Below are 23,753 nucleotides of genomic sequence, written 5' to 3'. Positions count from 1 at the left end.
GCTCCTCGGCAGCCAGATGATAGGCGTCAGTACAGTACAGGGCGTAGGGTTCCAGTTGACCCCAGAGAGCCAGGCTTCGACGCGCGATCCATTATCGTGCAAGGGTTGGTCGACCGGAAAAGAGCCCATCGTGGTGCACTCGACAGAGAAGTGCCCACGAGCAGTCGAGTACATGTTTCTGGTCCTGAATGTTTCAGCAGAGCTATCAGAGCCGCTGTTATTCCCCCCAATTTCAGGTTGGCAACAGGAGTCAGCAAGTTCACTGGTGAGTCTAAGCCTGAAACTTGGCTTGAAGACTACCGAGTGGCAGTTCAGATCGGTGGTGGGAACGACGAGGTGGCCATGAAGCATTTGCCCCTCATGTTGGAAGGTTCTGCCAGGGCATGGTTGACCCAATTGCCTCCTAGCAGTATTTACACTTGGGAAGATCTGTCCCGAGTGTTCGTCAGAACGTTCGAAGGGACTTGCAAGCGACCAGCGGGATTGACAGAGTTGCAAGTCTGCGTGCAGAAAACCAATGAGACTCTCAGAGAGTATATTCAGAGGTGGATCACTTTGCACCACACTGTGGAAAATGTCTCTGACCATCAGGCAGTATGCGCCTTCAAGGATGGCGTCAAGAACAGAGAACTGAGCTTGAAATTTGGTCGAACCGGTGACATGACCTTGAGTCGGATGATGGAGATTGCTACCAAGTACGCCAACGGCGAAGAAGAAGACCGACTCCGAAGCGGCAAGCACAAGCCGAGTCAGTCGGAAAAAGGAAATTCCAGTCGGAAACAGAAGCGGAAGGCTGAACCGGCAGCTCCTGGAGAGGCTCTGGCCGTGACTCAAGGAAAGTCTAAGGGGAAACCAAAAGGATCCTGGAACCCCAAGAAGGTGAAGGATAAAGAAGGGAACGACGTGATGGATATGCCGTGTCATATTCACACGAAGAAAGATGAAGAGGGGAATATCATTTACCCAAAGCACACCACTCGCCAATGTCGACTCCTGATCCAGCAGTTTCAGGGAAAACAGTCTAAGGACAAGGAGAAGGAGTCGGACAAAGCCGAAGACAAAGAGGACAGTGAGGGAGGATATCCGCATATCAACTCCACTCTGATGATCTTCGCAGATGTGGAAAGCAGAAGTCGACTGAAAGTGATTAACCGAGAGGTTAACATGGTTGCCCCAGCAAAGGCAAATTATCTGAAGTGGTCTCAAACACCCATCACATTCGACCAATCTGATCACCCGACTCATATTGCCACCCCTGGGAGGCAAGCTTTGGTGGTCGATCCAGTTGTCGAAGGCACTCGACTGACAAAGGTGCTGATGGACGGTGGAAGTGGGCTGAATCTGTTATATGCAGACACGTTGAAAGGTATGGGCATTCCGATGTCCCGACTGAGCACTAGTAACATGAGCTTCCATGGAGTTATACCAGGGAAGAAGGCCGAGTCACTCGGCCAGATAGCTTTGGACGTAGTGTTTGGCGATTCAAAGCATTTTCGCAAAGAAAAGTTGACGTTTGAGGTCGTGGATTTTCAAAGTGCATATCATGCCATTTTGGGGAGGCCAGCCTATGCACGGTTCATGGCTCGACCATGTTACGTGTACCTCAAATTGAAGATGCCCGGTCCCAAAGGTGTGATCACTGTCACCGGAGATAGGAAAAAGGCAGAGGAGTGCTTTCAGAAGGGCTCCAAAATTGCCGATTCCCAAGTGACAGCGGTCGAGTTCGAAGAATACAAGCAAAACGCAGATCCGAGTGACTTGCTGCGATCCAAGAAGCCCGCCACAGAATCTGCATTCCAGTCGTCCGGTGAGACGAAGCCTGTTCACATTCACCCGACCGACCCCGAAGCAGCTCCGACCCGCATCTCCACAACACTCGACCCAAAATAGGAAGAAGCGCTCATCCAGTTCCTCCGTGAGAACTGGGACATTTTTGCATGGAAGCCCGCTGACATGCCAGGTGTTCCCAGGGGACTGGCTGAGCATCGCCTAAGAGTCGACAAGTCTGCAAAACCAGTCAAAGAACATCTTCGGCGGTCCGCCGTCCAGAAGAGAAAGGCCATCGGTGAAGAAGTGGCTCGACTGTTGGCGGCAGGATTTATCCGAGAGATATTCCACTCCGAGTGGCTCGCTAATGTCGTCATGGTTCCTAAGAAGGACAAGTCGCTCCGAATGTGCATTGATTTCAAGCACATCAACCGGGCCTGCCCGAAAGATCACTTTCCTCTCCCTCGCATAGATCAAATTGTTGACTCGACCGCGGGATGCGAGAGGTTGTCTTTTTTAGATGCTTACTCCGGGTACCACCAGATCCGTCTGTATGGGCCCGATGAAGTAAAAACAGCTTTCATCACTCCATTCGGGTGCTTCTGCTATATCACCATGCCATTCGGCCTCAAGAATGCCGGAGCCACATTTATGCGAATGATCCAGAAGTGTCTACTCACTCAAATCAGTCGGAATGTGGAAGCTTATATGGATGATATTGTTGTCAAGTCACGAAAAGGTTCCGACCTGCTCGCTGACCTCGCCGAAACATTTGCCAACCTCAGAAGGTATGATATCAAGCTCAATCCATCAAAGTGCACATTTGGAGTTCCTGGTGGCAAGTTACTCGGTTTTCTCGTTTCCGAACGGGGAATCGACGCCAACCCAGAAAAGATTGGCACTATTCTCCGAATGAAACGCCCTGTGCGAGTGCACGATGTCCAGAAGCTTACTGGATGCTTGGCCGCATTAAGTCGATTCATCTCACGACTCGGTGAAAAGGCATTGCCTCTTTACCGACTGATGAAGAAGGCTGACAAGTTCGAGTGGACTCCAGAAGCTGATGCAGCGTTTGCCGAGCTAAAAGCTCTGCTCTCCACCCAGCCGGTGCTTGCTGCTCCAATCAGCAAAGAGCCTCTGTTGCTCTACATCGCAGCCACAGGACAAGTCGTCAGTACTGTGCTAACGGTCGAGCGGGAAGAAGAAGGAAAAGCTCTCAAAGTTCAGCGCCCAGTGTATTATTTGTCTGAAGTCTTGACTCCATCCAAGCAGAGATATCCTCATTATCAGAAGCTTGTGTATGGAATATACATGACCACAAAGAAGGTTGCTCATTATTTCTCTGACCATTCAATCACAGTCGTCAGCGACGCTCCACTATCAGAGATTTTGCACAACAGAGATGCAACTGGTCGAGTGGCCAAATGGGCGATTGAACTTCTTCCCCTTGATATCAAGTTTGAGGCAAAGAAAGCCATTAAGTCCCAGGCAATAGCAGATTTCCTCGCCGAGTGGATCGAACAGCAGCAGCCGACTGAAGTTCACTCGGAGCATTGGACCATGTTTTTCGATGGTTCTAAGATGTTGAATGGTTCCGGTGCTGGGGTTGTCCTGGTTTCCCCCAGAGGAGATAAGCTCAGATATGTGCTCCAGATTCACTTTGATTCCTCCAACAATGAGGCAGAATATGAGGCCCTCCTATATGGGTTGCGCATGGCCATTTCACTCGGCGTCCGTCGCCTAATGGTCTATGGCGACTCAGATTTAGTGGTCAATCAGGTGATGAAAGAGTGGGACGTGAGAAGCCCAGCCATGACTGGATACTGCAGTGCAGTGAGGAAGCTGGAGAAAAAGTTCGAGGGGTTGGAGCTCCATCATATACCCCGACTGAAGAATCAAGCAGCTGATGATCTAGCAAAGATAGGTTCCAAGAGAGAAGCCATTCCGAGTGGTGTGTTCTTGGAGCATATACATACTCCGTCAGTCAAAGAAGATCCTTTCACCGAAGAAACTCCGCAGCCCAAGAGTGCCACAGATCCGACTGAAGTTGAAGTCCCAGCGGTGGTCGACTTGATCATGGAGGTTTTGGTAGTCATTCCCGACTGGACGATTCCGTATGTCGCATATATCTTGAGGAAAGAGCTTCCGGAGGATGAGGAAGAGGCTCGACAGATCGTCCGTCGATCTAAGGCCTTTACCGTCATCAAAGGACAATTATACAGAGAGAGCGCGACTGGAGTCGGTCAGAAGTGCATAACACCAGAAGAAGGTCGACTCATCCTCAATGATATTCACTCGGGACCTGTGGTCATCATGCGTCCTCTCGGACCATCGTGGCCAAAGCATACCGAGCCGGATTTTACTGGCCCAAGGCGAATGAGATGGCAAAGGAGATAGTGGATAAGTGCGAGGGATGTCAGTTCTACTCGAATATGTCGCACAAGCCTGCGTCAGCTTTGAAGACCATCCCACTCGTCTGGCCTTTTGCAGTTTGGGGGCTGGACATGATCGGTCCTTTGAGAACAGGACGAAGTGGCTTCACGCATGTACTGGTGGCAGTCGACAAGTTCACCAAGTGGATCGAAGCTAAACCAATCAAGAGCCTCGACACCGGTACTGCTGTTAGCTTCATCAGGGAACTAATATTCAGATATGGAGTCCCGCACAGCATCATTACGGATAATGGGTCGAACTTTGACTCAGAGGAATTCAGAACCTTCTGCAACTCCCAGGGCACACGGGTCGACTACGCATCAGTCGCCCATCCGCAGTCGAATGGACAAGCAGAGCGAGCTAATGGACTGATTCTCAAGGGACTGAAGCCGCGACTGATGCGTGATCTCAAACACGCGGCTGGAGCTTGGGTCGACGAACTTCCATCTGTACTCTGGGGACTGCGGACCACGCCCAATCGGTCGACCGGAAGAACTCCATTCTTCTTGGTCTATGGAGCCGAAGCAGTCTTGCCGAGTGATCTTCTCCACAATGCTCCTCGAGTCGAAATCTACAACGAAGCAGAAGCTGAACAAGCGCGGCAGGACGCAGTCGACCTTTTAGAGGAAGAAAGGGAGATGGCTCTGATCCGGTCGACCATCTACCAACAAGATCTGCGCCGTTTCCACGCCCGAAATGTGAGAGGTCGAGCCTTCCAGGAAGGGGATTTGGTTCTCCGAGTGGATCAGCACAAACCACATAAGCTTGCTCCTTCTTGGGAAGGCCCTTTCATCGTCACCAAGGTTCTTCACAACGGGGCATACCGTCTTTACAACGTCGAGCATAATATCGACGAGCCCCGAGCTTGGAACGCGGAGCTACTCCGCCCGTTTTACACTTAAGTTGTATCACTCGGATGAGTTGCAATAAAGAGCTTCTGTAATTCATGGGTTTAGAAATAATTGTGTCAGCACTTTTTCTTTTTGTCCACATAAAAACTCCCCCTCAGTGGGTGGCTTAGCTGCGAATCCGTTTCGCCTAAGTTTGGAAAAATCCTGTCGAGTGGTGAGCCAGACTCTCACTCGGAGGCTTAGCTGCGAATCCGTTTCACCTAAGTTATAAAAATCCTGTCGAGTGGTGAGCCAGACTCTCACTCGGAGGCTTAGCTGCGAATCCGTTTCGCCTAAGTTATAAAAATCCTACCGAGTGGTGAGCAATCCTCACACTCGGGGGCTTAGCTGCAGTCCAAGCACTCGCCTAAGTTTATCAAAATCCTACCGAGTGGTGAGCAATCCTCTCACTCGGAGGCTTAGCTGCAGTCCAAGCACTCGCCTAAGTTATAAAAATCCTACCGAGTGGTGAGCAATCCTCACACTCGGGGGCTTAGCTGCAGCCTCGTGCTCGCCTAAGTTTATCAAAATCCTACCGAGTGGTGAGCAATCCTCTCACTCGGAGGCTTAGCTGCAGTCCAAGCACTCGCCTAAGTTATAAAAATCCTACCGAGTGGTGAGCAATCCTCACACTCGGGGGCTTAGCTGCAGCCTCGTGCTCGCCTAAGTTATCAAAATCCTGTCGAGTGGTGAGCCAGACTCTCACTCGGAGGCTTAGCTGCGAATCCGTTTCGCCTAAGTTATAAAAATCCTACCGAGTGGTGAGCAATCCTCCCACTCGGGGGCTTAGCTGCAGTCCAAGCACTCGCCTAAGTTTATCAAAATCCTGTCGAGTGGTGAGCCAGACTCTCACTCGGAGGCTTAGCTGCGAATCCGTTTCGCCTAAGTTATAAAAATCCTACCGAGTGGTGAGCAATCCTCCCACTCGGGGGCTTAGCTGCAGTCCAAGCACTCGCCTAAGTTTATCAAAATCCTACCGAGTGGTGAGCAATCCTCTCACTCGGAGGCTTAGCTGCAGTCCAAGCACTCGCCTAAGTTATAAAAATCCTACCGAGTGGTGAGCAATCCTCACACTCGGGGGCTTAGCTGCAGCCTCGTGCTCGCCTAAGTTTATCAAAATCCTACCGAGTGGTAAGCCAGCCTTCCACTCAGAGGCTTAGCTGCAGCCTCGTGCTCGCCTAAGTTATAAAAATCCTACCGAGTGGTGAGCAATCCTCTCACTCGGGGTCTTAGCTGCAGTCCAAGCACTCGCCTAAGTTTATCAGAATCCTACCGAGTGGTAAGCCAGCCTTCCACTCGGAGGCTTAGCTGCGGCCTCGTGCTCGCCTAAGCACAGGCACCTTGCTTTGAACCTGCAAAGGACATTTTGAGCCGAAGGCAATCATATTCAAACGCCGAATTCAAGTTCGAATCGATGTCTAAGGGAACCAAAAGTGCTCAGGCGTCAAGCCTGTTAAAGTTTGTCGGTTACAATTCCACTCGGCATACCGAGGCAAATTTAAAGAGTCGAGCCAGAAGAAGTTTTTTACCCCTCCTGTGGAGGGCTGGAAGGTGCAACGAATTCATCAAGGTCAATTCCGTCGGCGATCCGAGTGGCAGCTGCAAGGAAAGTCTCCATAAAGGACCTGAAGTCGTGCTTCTTGGTATTGGCCACCCGAAGGGCCGCCAGCTTCTCCTCTCGTGCATCTTTGCAGTGGACTCGGGCCAGACACAGAGCGACATCTGCACCACACCGAGCCGAGGACTTCTTCCACTCCTGCACTCGACCAGGGATCGTGTTCAAGCGGGCCATCAGCGACTCAAGGTCATTCTGAAGTGTCTCCTCAGGCCAGAGCGTCGAGTCGATGCGAGATGTGGCGGCCTTCAGCCTTGCGAGATAGTCCACGACAGCTGCAACACGAGACTCCAGTCGGAAGACATCCATGGCAACTTCGTCGTTCACCGGAGAATTGACAGGGTCAAGGTTTGGCTCCAGTCGGCTGGTTTCTTCTTCAAAGTTTTGACAAAATTCTGCAAGGGTGATCACTAAGTCAAGGGGATAGTCGAATGGAAGAAGCCACAGTTGGAAATATTTGCCAAACATGGAGGTTTACCTTCAAGCATAAGAAACAGCTTCTTGGCAAGGCCACTCAGGAAGGCCTCCAGTTCAGTCTTCTTCTCAGTCAATTTGCTGACTTGGTCGGTCAAGGCAGCTTTGTCAGTTCTCAGTCGACTGACTTCCTTGTTGGCAATCCCAAGAGCAGTTTTCAGATTGGTATTGTCTTGTTCGAGCTTGGTGACTGAAGCTAACTTCTCGTCAGCAAGCTTGATCTTCTCAGCTAGCTCAAGGTCTTTCTTCTGCTGGGCCTCCTTACCTTACCTGCAAGACACAGCATGATCAGATGTTGAAACAAGCAAGAGGAAAAGCAGTCGTCAAGGGTCTCACCAAACATACCTTCAGTCTCCTCCTTCGCCTTTGTCAGCTTCTCCTGAACCAGCTTCAAGCTCAGCTCGACTTGAGTATGTTTCTGTTCTAGCTCTGAGTAGCGAGCCACAAGATCACAGGAGTTCTGCGAAGAACCAATCGACTAAACGTCAAAATAATTCACTTCCGAGTGAAAAAGGGAAAAACACACGTTTCTAAGACTACAGCCGAATACAAGCATTCGACCGTAGTCTCGGGGACTACACCCAGTGGGTGCACTCAGCGTGCCCCCACTAATCCTGTTGAAGACAAAGTCGACCAGTCGACCTCAAAAAAAAAAAAGTGTGCGAGACGCATTCTCTAAGACTGTGATCAACTGCAAGCAGTCGACCACAGTCTCGGGGACTACACCCAGTGGGTGCACTCAGCGTGCCCCCACCGGTTTGCGAAATCCAGTCGACCAGTCGACTGGTAGAAAGATCGACATTATAAAGCCTAAGGCCGACTGCCAGCAGTCGACCCTAGCCTTGGGGACTACACCCAGCGGGTGCACTCAGCGTGCCCCCGCTAACACGGAGTTTATTCAACACTCCCAGTGGGTAACCAATATAAATCCCGGAAAAGAAAAGTTTTTGGAGCGTATCCAACAGAACAAACAGCAGTCGACTGACCTGGACATTGCTTTGGAGGGCAGAGCTGGCGTCATAGGCTGCTTGACTCGCATCCCGGATGGTCTTCAGCTGCTCCATCATGAGTCCCGCCTGGCGTATCGCCTCCTTCGCCGCACCAGCTTGGTCCTCTGGGACGTGGTGAGTCGTGAAGAGGGAAGGCTGCTGAGCACTCGTCAGTGGGGTCGCGAAGGTCACCGTGTGTCGAGTGGTGTTCTCTCCCTCCACAGTCAGAATCTCAGGCGCTGACGCATCCTGAGACACCTTGCCGGCAGGCGCTTTCCGACTCCTCCTGTGCTTCAGCGGCTCCTCATCCTCATCATCATCAGGCAGATCGATAACAGTGTTGGGTGGAGCTGCAGAGAAGCGTCAGGATCAGAGATCGCGAGTCAGTCGACTAAGTATGGTATTAAGAACACGGCACCTGGATTCGAAGTTGCGGCATCCTCCATCTCGTGGTCATCGGCCCGGGTCGAGGTCTCAGAAGTAGCAGCACTGCAGCTCCAAAGGATCAGTCGACTAACATCAGTGTCGACCAGAGATAAAGTTCGCATAAGAATAAGAAAATATGAACAAGACTATTACCCTGAAATGGTGGGGATGGACACCTTCATCTTCGGCAGAAGCTTGGCCGGCTTCGATGAGGCCGCCCTGGGCTGCTTCGGCGCCTTTTCAGTCGGCGCCGGAGAGGTGGTCCGAGGGCGCTTGGTCGACTGGGCAGCGGTCGCTACCCCCTTACCACGTTCGGTCGAGGGGTCGTGGACAAGTTTCGACCGCCTTTCTGAGCGCGGTGGAACGACCTCCTCCTCCTCTTCTTCCTCGTCCTCGAGGTCATCTTCATCACCTTCATCATCATCGTCGTCGTCGTCGTCCCCTGCAGCATCCGAGTCCCATTCCTCCTCTCCCTGGCTCTCGCCCCCGCTCGCCTCACCTCCGCTCGCCTCGCCCCCGCTCGCCTCACCTCCGCTCGCCTCGCCCCCGCTCGCCTCGCCTTCTTCAGTCGAAGTTTGTGCCCCATTGGGCATCGAGTACAGCTCGGTGAAGGCCTAGCAGTCGCCCAAACAACGATCAGTCGACCAGTCGACAGGATCGGCAAGAATGAATACAACAAAGACACGACGGAAAGCAGAGCAAGTGTACCTTGTTTGGGATGCTGTCGTGGTCGAGTGGAGGAATCCTTCTGGCTCCGCGCGGGTTGTCCCTGTTCCCGGTAACGGCTACCATCCACCTTTCCAGAGTGTCATCGTCGACTTCTTCTGGATGGACTCTGGTCTCGTCCGCGGGCCCACAGTACAACCACATGCAGTGGCTCCGGAACTGGAGAGGTTGGATGCGGCGCTTGAGGAAAACCTCCAAGAGGTCCATGCCTGTCACTCCGTCCCGAACCAGCTGCACCACTCGCTCCATCAACATCTTCACGTCGGCTTTCTCCTCCGGAATCAGCTTCAGAGGGGAGGGCTTGTTCACTCGGTCCATGGTAAACGGAGGGAGTCCACTCGACTGCCCTGGCGTCGACTGGACCTGGCAGTAGAACCAAGTCGACTGCCAGCCTCTGACGGACTCGGGAAAGACATGGGCGGGAAGGTGCTATTATTCCTCACCTGAATCCCCAGGCCCCCACACATTTGGACGACTCGGGTCTTCTCGTCACCTGGGCTCGCCTTCTTCACGGTCTGAGAGCGACACGTGAAGATACGTTTGAACAAACCCCAGTGCGGTCGACAGCCCAAGAAACCCTCACACATGGACACGAATGCAGCAAGATAGGCAATGGAGTTTGGGGTAAAGTGGTGGAGCTGCGCTCCAAAGAAATTCAAGAAGCCACGGAAGAAAATGCTGGGTGGCAAGGAAAACCCTCGGTCAACATGAGTGGCCAGGAGCACGCACTCACCCTCTTCTGGTTGTGGCTGCCACTCCTTCCCCGGCAACCTCGCAGCTCCGTGAGGGATCAAGCCCTCGTTGGCCATGTCGAGGAGGTCCTTCTCTGTGATGGTCGACTGGATCCAGTCTCCTTGGACCCAGCCTTTCGGCAGGCGGGATCTGGACGAGGACCCTCTGCGGCTGGTGGATCTCCCCTTCGCCTTCTCCGATGCCGACGCCTTCTTGGCACGCTCCAGCGCCGCCGTCTTCTCCTTGGCCATGGTCGCCGGTGAGATGCGCGAAGGGAAAGTGGTGCGGAGGCGAGAGCGAGCGCGCTGAGCAGAGAGGAAGGAGGCAGAGGGAGAGAGGGAGAATGCTGAGGCGCAGCACAGAAATCCCCGCCGGGCGCATTTATAAGGTCTCTTCCGAGTGGCTGACATGTGGGCCCGGTCGATCTAATCATATCTGGGAGCAGTTATGAGGACTGGATACGTGGCGAAAAAGGCGGCGCGGAGATCGAGGCGTCTATGCCCCGTCCCATCCGAACGCCGCGGTCCGCCCCGCTTCGCGCGCGCCCCCAAATTTCGCACCCCGCAGAATCCGCGAACAACAAATCAGCCTGTCAGACGCGGTGATTCCGGCGATCCGTCGCTCGGAGATCGACGAAGCTCGAAAGATCACTCGACGCAAAAATAGAATGGATCGAGTCGACCGAAGACGAATTGCTCCCTGTCAACGAAGAGATTCTTTGATCCAGAACAGCGCACAACTAGAGCGCAAAGGTTAATCGGAAACGACATCAACTCCTTCTTCACTCGAAGCCTCAATCCATTCGGGGGCTAATGATGGGGTTATGTACCTAGGGTAGGGTCACGGACCTGTCCCAAGTAACTTACCCTAGGACATCCCTAGAAGAGGTCGCCTTCCAGTCGACCAACGAGGACTCACTCGACCAACGAGGACACACTCGACTGGCCTGAAGGACTCGACCACGAAGACTCACTCGACCACCAGGAGGTCAAGAGGCACTCTGCACCGCAACGGCCTGTAATTAAGTAGACTTTATGATAGTAAAGGCACTTTATGTGGGGCGTTACCAGTAATGCCCCAGACTTAACTCACCTTAAACCTTCTCCTACGTGGGCTGGCTGGGGTCCTGGCGCACTCTATATAAGCCACCCCCCTCCACAGGCAGAAGGGTTCGGCACCTTGTAATCCATACATTCATAATCCACTCGACCGCCTCCGGGCTCCGAGACGTAGGGCTGTTACTTCTTCCGAGAAGGGCCTGAACTCGTACATCCTTTGTGCTTACAACCTCTCCATAGCTAGGACCTTGCCTCTCAATACCTACCCCCCACTCTACTGTCAGGCTTAGAACCACGACAGGAGTAGATGGTGTTATTAGACGTTGTGTACCTGAGCATGAACAGGAACAGATCCTATGCAAGTGTCACTCCGAAGCTTATGGAGGACACCACGCTGGAGATAGAACTACACATAATGTATTACAATCTGGTTTTTATTGGCCTACTCTCTTCAAGGATGCCCGTAAGTTTGTTTTGTCTTGTGATGAATGTCAAAGAATTGGTAATATTAGTAGACGTCAAGAAATGCCTATGAATTATTCACTTGTTATTGAACCATTTGATGTTTGGGGCTTTGATTATATGGGACCTTTTCCTGCTTCTAATGGATATACACATATTTTAGTTGTTGTTGATTACGTTACTAAGTGGGTAGAAGCTATTCCAACTAGTAGTGTTGATCATAACACTTCTATTAAAATGCTTAAGGAAGTTATTTTTCCGAGGTTTGGAGTCCCTAGATATTTAATGACTGATGGTGGTTCACACTTTATTCATGGTGCCTTCCGTAAAATGCTTGCTAAATATGATGTTAATCATAGAATTGCATCTCCATACCACCCGCAGTCTAGTGGTCAAGTAGAATTGAGCAATAGAGAGCTCAAATTAATTTTGCAAAAGACTGTTAATAGGTCTAGAAATAATTGGTCCAAGAAACTTGATGATGCATTATGGGCCTATAGAACTACATATAAGAATCCTATGGGTATGTCTCCGTATAAAATGGTTTATGGAAAAGCATGTCACTTACCTCTCGAACTAGAACATAAGGCATATTGGGCTATTAAAGAGCTCAACTATGATTTCAAACTTGCCGGTGAGAAGATGTTATTTGATATTAGCTCACTTGATGAATGGAGAACCCAAGCCTATGAAAATGCCAAGTTGTTTAAAGAAAAAGTTAAAAGATGGCATGATAAAAGGATACAAAAGCGTGAGTTTAATGTAGGTGATTATGTGTTGCTATACAACTCTCGTTTAAGATTTTTTGCAGGAAAACTTCTCTCTAAATGGGAAGGTCCTACGTTATCGAGGAGGTCTATCGTTCCGGTGCCATAAAAATCAACAACTTCGAAGGCACAAATCCAAAGGTGGTAAACGGTCAAAGAATCAAACACTATATCTCAGGTAATCCCATAAATGTTGAAACCAATGTTATTGAAACCGTAACCCCGGAGGAATACATAAGGGACACTTTCCAGAACGTTCCAGACTCCGAAAAGGACTAGGTATGTGGTACGGTAAGTAAACCGACTCCAAAATAATTTTTAAGGTAATATTTCTCCGTTTTGGAATATTTAGAAAAATAGAAAAATAGGTAGCAGTCCAGGGAGGACACGAGGCCTCCACGAGGGTGGAGGGCGCGCCCTACCCCCTGGGCGCGCCCCCTACCTCGTGAGCATCTCGTGTGCCCTCCGGACTCCGTTTTCTTGCATGATACGTATTTCGGTCGGTAAAAATTCATTATATATTCTCCCGAAGGTTTTGACTCCCGTATCACGCAAATATCTTCTGTTCTCGTTTCGAGCTGTTTCCGTTGCAGATTTGAGGATTCCGGAGACTCGATCATCCTTCTATGAGGGTGAGCCTATGCCATGGAAGGTGGACGACAAGCTTGCATCATCAACAACACCTCCACCGCCAAAAACAAAGAAGGAGACATAATCACATGGGTATGAGCACTCCCCTTGGCAACTGCCAAGCTTGGGGGAGGTGCCCCGGTATCGTATCATCATCACAACTCCTATCTTTACCGTTTTTCTTAGTTCGATCCTATTATTAGTATCCTGATTTAGTAGAATAAAGTCATGGCATGATCTAGTTTTGAAGTTTTGCTTTATGATCCCTCTATGCAATCGAGTCCGTGAGCTATATTTATATAATAAAGACTAGTGTTGAGTCAAGGGCTTGATTACTTTGCCATGATCTTGAGTGAATAAAAGAAAAGAAACAAAGAGTTCATATTGGTCTTATTGAGAGTAATGACTTCACATAGAAAGAGTATGATGATTAAAAAGTTGTTGGGAGTTGGCAAATATAGCTTTGGTCATCGTTGCAATTAATAGGAAGTAATAAGGAGAGAGAGGTTTCACATATAGATATATTATCATTGACATCTTTTATGATTGGGAACACTCATTCAAATATGACATGCTAAAGAGTTGATATTGGACAAGGAAGACAACATAATGAGTTATGTTTTCTTGTATCTAAGATAAACTATATTGTCATGGATCTCCTAACATGTTGAGCTTGCCTTTCCCCCTCATGCTAGCCAAATTCTCAGCACCAAGTAGAGATACTACTTGTGCTTCCAAATACCCCTAAACCAGTTTAGCCATGAGAGTCCATCATATCTACCTATGGATTGAGTAAGATCCTTCAAGTAAGTTGTCATCGGTGCAAGCAATAAAAATTGCTCTCTAAATATGCATGACTTATTAGTGCAGCGAAATAAGCTTTGTACGAACTTGTTGTGGATGCAATAAAAGCGACGGACTGCATAATAGAGGTTCACATACAAGGGGCAATATAAAGTGACGTTCTTTTGCATTAAGATTTTGTGCATCAAACCATAAAAGTGCATGGCAACCTCTGCTTCCCTCTGCGAAGGGCCTATCTTTTATTATTATCTTCTATCTTATGCAAGAGTCACGGTGATCTTCACCTTTCCTTTTTCATTTTATCCTTTGGCAAGCCCTGCATGTTGGAAAGAACATGATATATATATATATATATATATATATATATATATATATATATATATATATATCTAATTGGATGTAGGGGAGCATGAATTGTTATTGTTGACATTACCCTTGAGGTAAAAGGTTGTGGGGCAAAACTATAAGTCCCTATCTTTCTCTGTGTCCGGTTAAAACTCCGTAGCCACAAGTATTGCGTGAGTGTTAGCAATTATGAAGGACTAAATGATAGTTGAATATGTGGACTTGCTTTTAAGCTCTGACATAGACTCTTCCAGATGTTATGATAAATTGCAATTGCTCCAATGACTGAGGTTATGATTTGTTAGTGCCCAATAAGGTTTTTGATTCATACTTTTGCATTGTGAAAAGATCATCATTTGAACATAAGTAATCATATGATAAATCTATATATGTTGCTGTTATGAGAGTAATCATGATGCCTTCATGTCCGTATTTTATTTTTATCGACGCCTCTACCTCTAAACATGAGGACATATTTATTGTTATCGGCTTTTCGCTTGAGGACAAGCGAGGTCTAAGCTTGGGGGAGTTGATACGTCCATTTTGCATCATGCTTCTATGTTAATATTTATTGCATTATGGGTTGTTATTTCACGTTATGTCACAATACTTATGGCTATTCTCTCTTATTTTACAAGGTTTACCATGAAGAGGGGGAATGTCGGCAGCTGGAATTCTGGCTGGAAAAGGAGCAAATATTGAAGACCTATTCTGCGCAACTCCAAAAGTCCTGAAACTCCATGGAATATCTTAAAATAAATAAAGAAAAATCGTCGCCAAAGATGAAGGCCAGGGGGCCCACACCCTGCTCACGAGGGTGGGGGCGCGCCCCTCCCCCCTGGGCGCGCCCTCCTACCTCGTGGGCCCCCTGGTGGCTCTCCGACGCCCATCTTCTCCTATATGAAGTCTTTCGATGAGAAAAAAATCATAAGCAACCTTTCGGGACGAGACTCCGCCGCCACGAGGCGGAACCTTGGCAGAACCAATCTAGGGCTCTGGCGGAGCTGCTTTGCCGGGGACACTTCCCTCCGGGAGGGGGAAATCATCGCCATCATCATCATCACCAGCGCTCCTCTCATCGGGAGAGGGCAATCTCCATCAACATCTTCACCAGCACCATCTCATCTCCAAACCCTAGTTCATCTCTTGTATCCAATTCTTGTCTCTAAGTCCGGGATTGGTGCTAGTAGGTTGCTAGTAGTGTTGATTACTCCTTGTAGTTGATGCTAGTTGGTTTACTTGGTGGAAGATCATATGTTTAGATCCTTTATGCATATTATTACCCCTCTGATTTTGAACATGAATATGCTTTGTGAGTAGTTACATTTGTTCCTGAGGACAAGGGAGAAGTCTTGCTATTAGTAGTCATGTGAATTTGGTATTCGTTCGATATTTTGATGAGATGTATGTTATCTAACCTCTAGTGGTGTTATGTGAACGTCGACTACATAACACTTCACCATTAATTGGGCCTAGAGGAAGGCATTGGGAAGTAATAAGTAGATGATGGGTTGCTAGTGTGACAGAAGCTTAAACCCTAGTTTATGCGTTGCTTCGTAAGGGACTGATTTGGATCCATATGTTTCATGCTATGGTTAGATTTACCTTAATACTTTTGTTGTAGTTGCGGATGCTTGCAATAGAGGTTAATCATAAGTGGGATGCTTGTTCAAGTAAGAACAGCACCCAAGCACCGGTCCACCCACATATCAAATTATCAAAGTACCGAACGCGAATCATATGAGCGTGATGAAAACTAGCTTGACGATATTCCCATGTGTCCTCGGGAGCATTTTTCCTATTATAAGAGTTTGTTTCGGCTTGTCCTTTGCTACAAAAAGGATTGGGCCACCTTGCTGCACCTTATTTACTTTTGTTACTTGTTGCTCATTACAATTTATCTTATCACAAAACTATCTGTTACCACTTATTTCAGTACTTGCAGAGAATACCTTGCTAAAAACTGCTTATCATTTCCTTCTGCTCCTCGTTGGGTTCGACACTCTTACTTATCGAAAGGACTACGATAGATCCCCTATACTTGTGGGTCATCAAGGACATGTACGATAATGTTGTGACAAGTGTTCGAACAAGTGATGTCGACACCGATGACTTCCCGATTAAAATAGGACTGCATCAGGGGTCAGCTTTGAGCCCTTGTCTTTTTGCATTGGTGATGGATGAGGTCACAAGGGATATACAAGGAGATATCCCATGGTGTATGCTCTTTGCGGATGATGTGGTGCTAGTTGACGATAGTCGGACAGGGGTAAATAGGAAGTTAGAGTTATGGAGACAAACCTTGGAATCGAAAGGGTTTAGTCTTAGTAGAACTAAAACCGAGTACATGATGTGCGGTTTCAGTACTACTAGGTGTGAGGAGGAGGTTAGCCTTGATGGCCAGGTGGTACCTCGGAAGGACACCTTTCGATATTTGGGGTCAATGTTGCAGGAGGATGGGGGTATTGATGAAGATGTGAACCATCGAATCAAAGCCAGATGGATGAAGTGGCGCCAAGCTTCTGGCATTCTCTGTGACAAGAGAGTGCCACAAAAGCTAAAAGGCAAGTTCTACAGGACGGCGGTTCGACCCGCAATATTGTATGGCGTGGAGTGTTGGCCGACTAAAAAGCGACTTGTTCAACAGTTATGTGTGGCGGAGATGCATATGTTGAGGTGGATGTGTGGCCACACAAGGAAGGATCGAGTTTGGAATGATGATATACGAGATAGAGTTGGGGTAGCACCAATTGAGGAGAAGCTTGTCCAACATCGCCTGAGATGGTTTGGGCATATTCAGCGCATGCCTCCAGAAGCTCCAGTGCATAGCGGACAGCTAAAGCGTGCGGAGAATGTCAAGAGAGGGTAGGGTAGACCGAATTTGACATGGGAAGAGTCCGTTAAGAGAGACCTGAAGGATTGGAGTATCACCAAAGAGCTAGCTATGGACAGGGGTGCGTGGAACCTTGCTATCCATGTGCCAGAGTCATGAGTTGGTTGCGAGATCTTATGGGTTTCACCTCTAGCCTACTCCAACTTGTTTGGGACTAAAGGCTTTGTTGTTGTTGTTGTTGTTGTTGTTGTTGTTGTTGTATCTCTTGTTGCAAAGCAGGTATTTAACAATAATATATATATATATATATATATATATATATATATATATATATATATATATATATAAAGAACAACACAAATAGCACACACGTCCTAGACCCGGGTACACATGAACCTGCTTTTTAAAATGCATATTGAATGCGTTTTAAAATGTCAAAAAGTTTAAAACAAAATTTGATGAAGTTTGGACATTCAAGGAGCGCGGGGTAAAAAGACAAAATCAGGCATAAACAGTAATGTTTTCAAATGTTTCTCATAGACCCGAATTTTATTTTCTTTGGCACGAGCTCCTCTAAATTCTGCATGAAGATCACACATTTAAGCATCTTGCATAAAAAAAGGAATTTTTATTGATTTTTTGTTTTTATTTATCATGATTTTACTATTCACGCCCAGGCACCAAAACGCCGCTCCCATCTATCACATACTAGTATGACTTCCTCACTATTTCCACGTGTTCTCAACATGCTCCAAACCTCTCACATGCTTGCAGAGGTACCAATATTTTATCAAAACCAAAATGTTTAGAGGACATACAACCTCGCACGCATGAGTTATGGAAGAATAATCACTATGATTGGTTTTATCGGAAACTAGATTTTTTACTAAACTTTATACAAAAAGCAAAAATTCACAAAGTACCCAAAGGTTCAACAACAAGGAAAAGCAAAGTCTTTTTGGGCCACAACACAAGAAAGCCCTAAAACTGGAAATAGAAGGATACAACCACAATCATGGCCACAGGAAGGGGATCCTAGACACATGACCACTCTATGTAGACCATCCGTCAAGGGGACCCTAGACACATGTCCTATGGTTTATTAGAACATAAAAGTGTGTGTTCCTGCACTCGTGCATCTAAACGAAAGAACGATACAAATATTTAACAAAATACAATGAATAATATATTACTCCCTCTGTAAACTTTTTTGATGAAAGGCACTTTTATTATCTTAAAATGTAGCATCAAGCGGATACAAAATATTATGAGAACACCCCGGTCTCTGCATAAATAGGATACACACAGCCAAACAACAAATATGGGAGGAGATGCCAAGAACGAGGCGGCTTGGAACGGACTGGCGGCTTCGGCTGAGGCGTTGTTCATCATCTCCTTCCTCTGACCCCCCTTTCTCTTAAGATTCCTTTGTATTTCGAAGTTGTAATCAGTGAATGAATGATGAATCGAGAGGAATAGTAGTGTGATCCTAACAGCAAAGCTTCAGCCTTCTTTGGCTTTGCTTTTTGCCGGTGTGATCCTTTGTGTGTGTGTGTGTGTCGGTGCTGGTTGTATGCATCTTAGTTATTCACAGGGCGGGTGTTTATTCATTGTGTTTTGTATTTCCTTAATGTTTCACTCTTTTTTTTTTTTTTTTGAGGAATGCTTTGAGTTAGTAAAAAGGCGCCCTTTGTATCGGAAAAAAAAACGCTGGTTCCAATTTCAGTGGAAATGGAACGTGGATGAAAGCCCTTCTGATCTCTTGTCTTGAAGCGCTAGCATGACCCATACTCTACTCAGCTCTTCCTCTATCTTCTAGATGGGATTTTTTTTAAAAGGCAAGCACCAGTTGTCACGTCTCATCCCATCCATCAGTTAGGTCTGGCATTATTCTGGGAGAGGAGTATGTACGCACGCAGCAATGATACAAGGCATCACATCGTCCCTGATGGCCTGATCCATTCGCTCGCATATGTAGGCATTGACGTGATTGATGAACTTCCGTGGTCCGTCGATGGAGCAAGAGACGTGCACTTTACACGTTGTGACGGGCGGCGAACGCATGAAGACAAGCTTCGATTTGTTGGTGCCACTAGTGCGTGTCTTGCCTTTTTTTTTTCCTGTTTTGCTAGTGTACATTGTGTACATGTCACACAATCAAGTGCGTTCAGAATGTATGTGATTGTGTCTACGTGCCCAACTCCTAATCGATCGCTGGTAGTGAGTGAAGCAGTGATTGGTCTCCATCAGCGAGCATAAAAGCTGCACCCACTGAGTTGGTTCTCCAGAAGCAGCGCACACAAACACACCCAAGAAACACCTGAGGGACTGTGCAGCTCTGCTATCAAGTGCGCGATGGCACCTCCTCCCACGAGAACGAGATGAGCAGGTCCGTCGCCATTAGTTCATCCGACATGAATCAGTTCCTTCCTCGGCACCTTATTGTGAATTAACGTACTCGGTCCTTCGATTTGGTTTGATTGGATTTCGAAGTGCAGGTCGGAGTCGGCGCCGGGGGCAGCACCGGCCGTGGTGGTGAAGACGGTGGACCTGCAAACGGCGGCGACACCGGACGTGGGGGCGACGACGGTGGACGTGCAGACGACGGTGGCACCGGACGTGGGGGTGACGACGGTGGACGTGCAAATGGCGGCGGCACGGGCCGTGGCGGTGACGACGGTGGACGTGCAGACGGCGGCGAGGGAGCTCCAGGAGCAGCAGGACGGCATGATGTACCTGGACGTGAGGACGGAGGAGGAGATGGGGAAGGGCCACATCCGCGGCTCCCTCAACGTCCCCTACTTCTTCGTCACGCCACAAGGCATGCCGCGCTAACTAATCTCCTCTTCTATTGATCCTTACACCGCCGCCATCATAGATTCAGCTCTGTCCTTAGGCACCAATTAACCTCCGTCTATATGCAAACCATGCATGTATGTGGACGTTTATCCGTCCACGTGCAACCTTTCGCTAGCCGCTAAAGATGAATGTGTTACTTTAATTATTTGCAAAAAAATGAATGGATTAGTTTAATTAGATGAACTGATTTGGTGGGTGGCTGTCTGTGAGCAGGGACCCGGGAGAAGAACCCACGGTTCGTGGAGCAGGTCGCCTCGCTCTTCAGCACAGACCAACACATACTCGTCGTACGTCCTTCCATGTAGCTGTACATTTTTTAGAGAAAAGGGCAAGGCCCGACTTTATAGATAAAGCCACCAGGCAGCATCACGGATACCATAGGTTCACAGGAAAACATAACCACACAGAGGAGTTTAAGAAAAACCTAAGCAAGCATGATACAGGCAACTGCCATGCACAGCGCGCAGGCCGGGGAGGAGAAAGACCAAATGTCCGCAAACGACAGCACCAAATTATACGGCAGGGTTCGTCCCGGATATCTGAGAAATCGAAGCCCGAATTTTGTTGATGAGCAGGTCCAGGGCATCCCGATCAGGCTCCTTAGTCAATGATCTCCACTGCTGCAAGAATATACATGATTTGAATAGAACATCAGCAGGTTTAGATGGGAAGGTAGCTGTACATACTCCGCCCATCCCGGAAAGCTCGTCTATTTATCTAGATACAGATGAATTTAAACATATATTGGTGTTAAATACACCCGCATCTAGATAAATTTGAGACAAATTTTTCAGGACGATGGTAATATATTTTGTCTGAATTTCCTTTAGTTGTACTACTATACTACTACCACTAATCATCCATGGATGGAGGAGCAGGGGTGTCAGAGCGGCAAGAGGTCCGAGCTTGCCTGCATCGATCTTCTAGCAGCTGTAAGTACAAGTAAAATGAAATTGTTTTGACGATCAATTTATCTTTCCTAGCCGTATAAAAAAACATACGGGGTCATATTATGCATATGGTATGCAGGGATTCATGAATGTGAAGAACGTGGGAGGAGGCTACGCTGCATGGCTGCACAACGGACTCCCAGTGACAGTAGCAGTCCCCACGCCGCCACCAACACCTGAATCTGCTGCAGCAATCTGAAACAACTACGTACATTAGTACGTAGTACTATCTGCATCTATCAATTCTCGAGCCACCGGTGCTTTGTTGTGCTCTGCCTGTGTAATGCATCTATGAATGTAAGTCCAAGTGAATGGATGAACGGCTGTAATAATAAAACACATCAGTGTGCCTGCCACAGTAAGCGGCTCATGCTAGACAGCAGCATGACTTCTACTCCCTCCGTTCCATAATATAAGACGTTTTTTTATAGTAATGTAGTATAAAAAAGGTCTTACATTATGGGGCAGAGAGAGTATAAGTCTTTGTAGACATTATCATGGACCACACACGGATGTATATAGATGCATTTCAGAGTGTAGATTTACTCATTTTGCTCCGTATATAATTCATAGTGGAATGTCTACAAAGACTTATATTTAAGAACGGAGGGAGTACTACGCACAAGAATTATGTTCTCATCCGTCGATTTGGTCCAATCTCACATGCATATATATCAGGTGGTTTCTCAACAACAAAAAGTATGAAAACGCAGGTCATGTAGAAATAATAGCTTCAAATAATCTGGCGCGGACTTGCATCCGGAAACGCATTTGATCTGATGCTGATATTCCGAGGGAACATGGCGTGGATCCGCTCGTGTACCACGTCGTTCACGGAAGAAGGGGAGTGCAACATGTTGATTTCCACACTTTTCAGCTTTGGCATGCTCCATATATTGTTGGATATCAGCTGCTTTAGGAATTCCACCAATACATCTTCTGACCCTTTCATATAATCAATCTCTATCTCTTCAAGTGAATCAAGGATGGTGTTGTCCGTCACGGAACGCATTGGCGATCCATAAATCTGGAGAATAAATAATAATTCTAGTATTAGAGAGGAGTATATATTATGAGCTGTTTTACGGTGATTGGGTTAGTACTCGGAGTACTTAGCAGTACTTACATGTCTGATCACGTCTGATTTTTATTAGCCGTCAGATCTTGCGGGGAATTTTAATTGATTAAATTTAATATGTTAATTGCGATAAGGGCATAATGGTCCAAGGGGAAATATCTTTTCTTGAACCGATCACCTGAGGACCAGATCCATGTCTACTCGATCCAGTTCAGAATCCTCCTCCGATCTATTCGTCGCCGCTCGGCGCTCCTGACCTTCTCCGTCCTCGACCTGCCCGGCGAGAGGAATAAATTCATCGTCCTCGTCCTCCACCCAACCAACCCCAGCCCCCCACGCCGTCACCGAAGAAGAAGAAGGCCGGATCTGCGCTGGCTGAATCGGCGGCGACCGCGGCGGGCGATCCCATCTCTTCGCGCGTACCATCCTTAAGGTATGAATTCGGCTTGGCGTTCTGCTCGTTCTCTTGGCCGTTGCGCCCCTCCACCGTGCATGCAGTACAACCTCAACCCCACAAGATCCGGGTACGGACTAGAACAACGAATGGAAAGCTTCATCCTGGCATAGTTTCTCTTGAGCTAATCGCATCATGTTTGTTTAAGTAAGATGTTGAGGGCATTGCTTACTTCCTTGACGTTTGAGATGAGATATACTAAGGGAAGATGAGATACTGGTTCCATAGTTCACTTAATTTAGTTTATTAAAGTCATCATCACTTTAGGTTTGCATAGCGCATGAAATATAGTTTAAAGGAAGATGAGATACTACTTGTTGGACGTTGATGATTGGTTTCCCTCACATGTCAAACCAGCAAAGTCTTTTCCATGCACTTGTCTTTGCCTATGAGCTATTTTACACCTGCAACATTGATAAACAGAAAGATGTTGATGATTGGTTTCCCTCACATGTCATATGCAAGTGATGAGAGTATGTTCGAGTATCTAAATGTTGTCAGCAAGATGTTTGATAGTAAGGCTGAAGGCTATGAATTCTACAACAAATATGCTCTTGAAAAAGGTTTTAGTGTGAGGAAAAGCTACGTTGAGTGGGATGGATCCAACAAATACATAATTTTAAGGAAAATTGTGTGTAGTTGTCAAGGGTTTCGCGAAGAGAAGCACATGAAAAGAAAGATGGAAGATAGAAAGAGGAGGCCACGAAGTTTAACTCGTGTTGGGTGTAATGCTAAATTGGTCATTACGAGACAGGAGGAAACCGGTTGGTGGTTTGTCAAGGATTTCATCGATGAGCACAACCATCCTCTAGCCCCACGGGATCTTTCTTGTCTGCTGCGTTCGCATAGACGAATTAGCGATGAGCAGAAAGCGGACATTGCGGACATGAAAAAATGCGGGATCCGCAAATACCGTATTATGGATATTTTGTGCTTTCAATATGGTGGATTTGATAAGGTTGGATGCATAAAGAGGGCCATTTATAATTTCTGCCATGCTAATAAGCAGGAGACAATCAGTGCCGGTGATGCTAATACGGTGATCATGCACATGATGGCGAGGCGAGAGCGAGATGTGGATTTTTTCTTCAAGTACTTGGTAGACGAGCATGGCCATCTGAAGGGACTGTTCTGGGCTGATAGTCAATCGCGACTTGACTATGAGGCTTTCGGAGACGTCATTGTTTTCGATAGCACATACAGAACCAACAAATACAATCTGCCATTTGTGCCGTTTGTCGGGTTGAATCACCACCGTAGCACTGTTATATTTGGCTGTGGTATAATTTCTCATGAAACAAGCCAGGCATACGAGTGGATGTTGCGGACCTTTTCTGATTGCATGGCAAAGAAGCATCTGACATCTGTGATCACAGATGGGGATGTGCAAGGATCATGTGGATTGGGAGCTGCTGAATCTAGCCCTGCGGATCTACTTCGAAGGAGATTTCTCGGAGAAGC

General features: G+C 47.6%; 1 protein-coding gene across 3 annotated transcripts; it reads left to right on the top strand.

Annotated features, from left to right (window-relative positions):
• The first annotated feature begins 19,101 nt into the window (after positions 1–19,101).
• On the top strand, positions 19,102–21,321 carry LOC123132150 (thiosulfate sulfurtransferase 18). 3 transcript variants are annotated; one of them, XM_044551913.1, is made up of 5 exons: positions 19,102–19,340; positions 19,450–19,772; positions 20,024–20,097; positions 20,641–20,742; positions 20,840–21,321. In XM_044551913.1, the coding sequence occupies exons 1-5, from the start codon at positions 19,333–19,335 to the stop codon at positions 20,957–20,959; spliced, it is 627 nt and encodes a 208-aa protein (XP_044407848.1). In that variant the 5' UTR covers positions 19,102–19,332; the 3' UTR covers positions 20,960–21,321. The 3 variants fall into 3 exon arrangements, with proteins under 3 accessions (XP_044407848.1, XP_044407849.1, XP_044407850.1); XM_044551914.1 differs by having other exon boundaries at positions 19,273–19,340; positions 20,689–20,742; XM_044551915.1 differs by lacking the exon at positions 20,024–20,097 and having other exon boundaries at positions 19,273–19,340; positions 20,689–20,742.
• The last annotated feature ends 2,432 nt before the right edge of the window (positions 21,322–23,753 follow it).

Source organism: Triticum aestivum, chromosome 6A (assembly GCF_018294505.1).
Source record: "Triticum aestivum cultivar Chinese Spring chromosome 6A, IWGSC CS RefSeq v2.1, whole genome shotgun sequence".
In the NCBI taxonomy this organism is placed as follows: Eukaryota; Viridiplantae; Streptophyta; class Magnoliopsida; order Poales; family Poaceae; genus Triticum; species Triticum aestivum.
The sequence above is the reverse complement of the archived record's forward strand: the minus strand, read 5'-3'. Positions and strand labels throughout refer to the sequence as shown.

Coding starts and splice junctions, on each gene's coding strand:
- LOC123132150 (XM_044551913.1), top strand. Junction 20,098..20,640: donor CAGACCAACACATACTCGTC/GTACGTCCTTCC, acceptor AATTTCCTTTAG/TTGTACTACTATACTACTAC. Junction 20,743..20,839: donor GCATCGATCTTCTAGCAGCT/GTAAGTACAAGT, acceptor TATGGTATGCAG/GGATTCATGAATGTGAAGAA.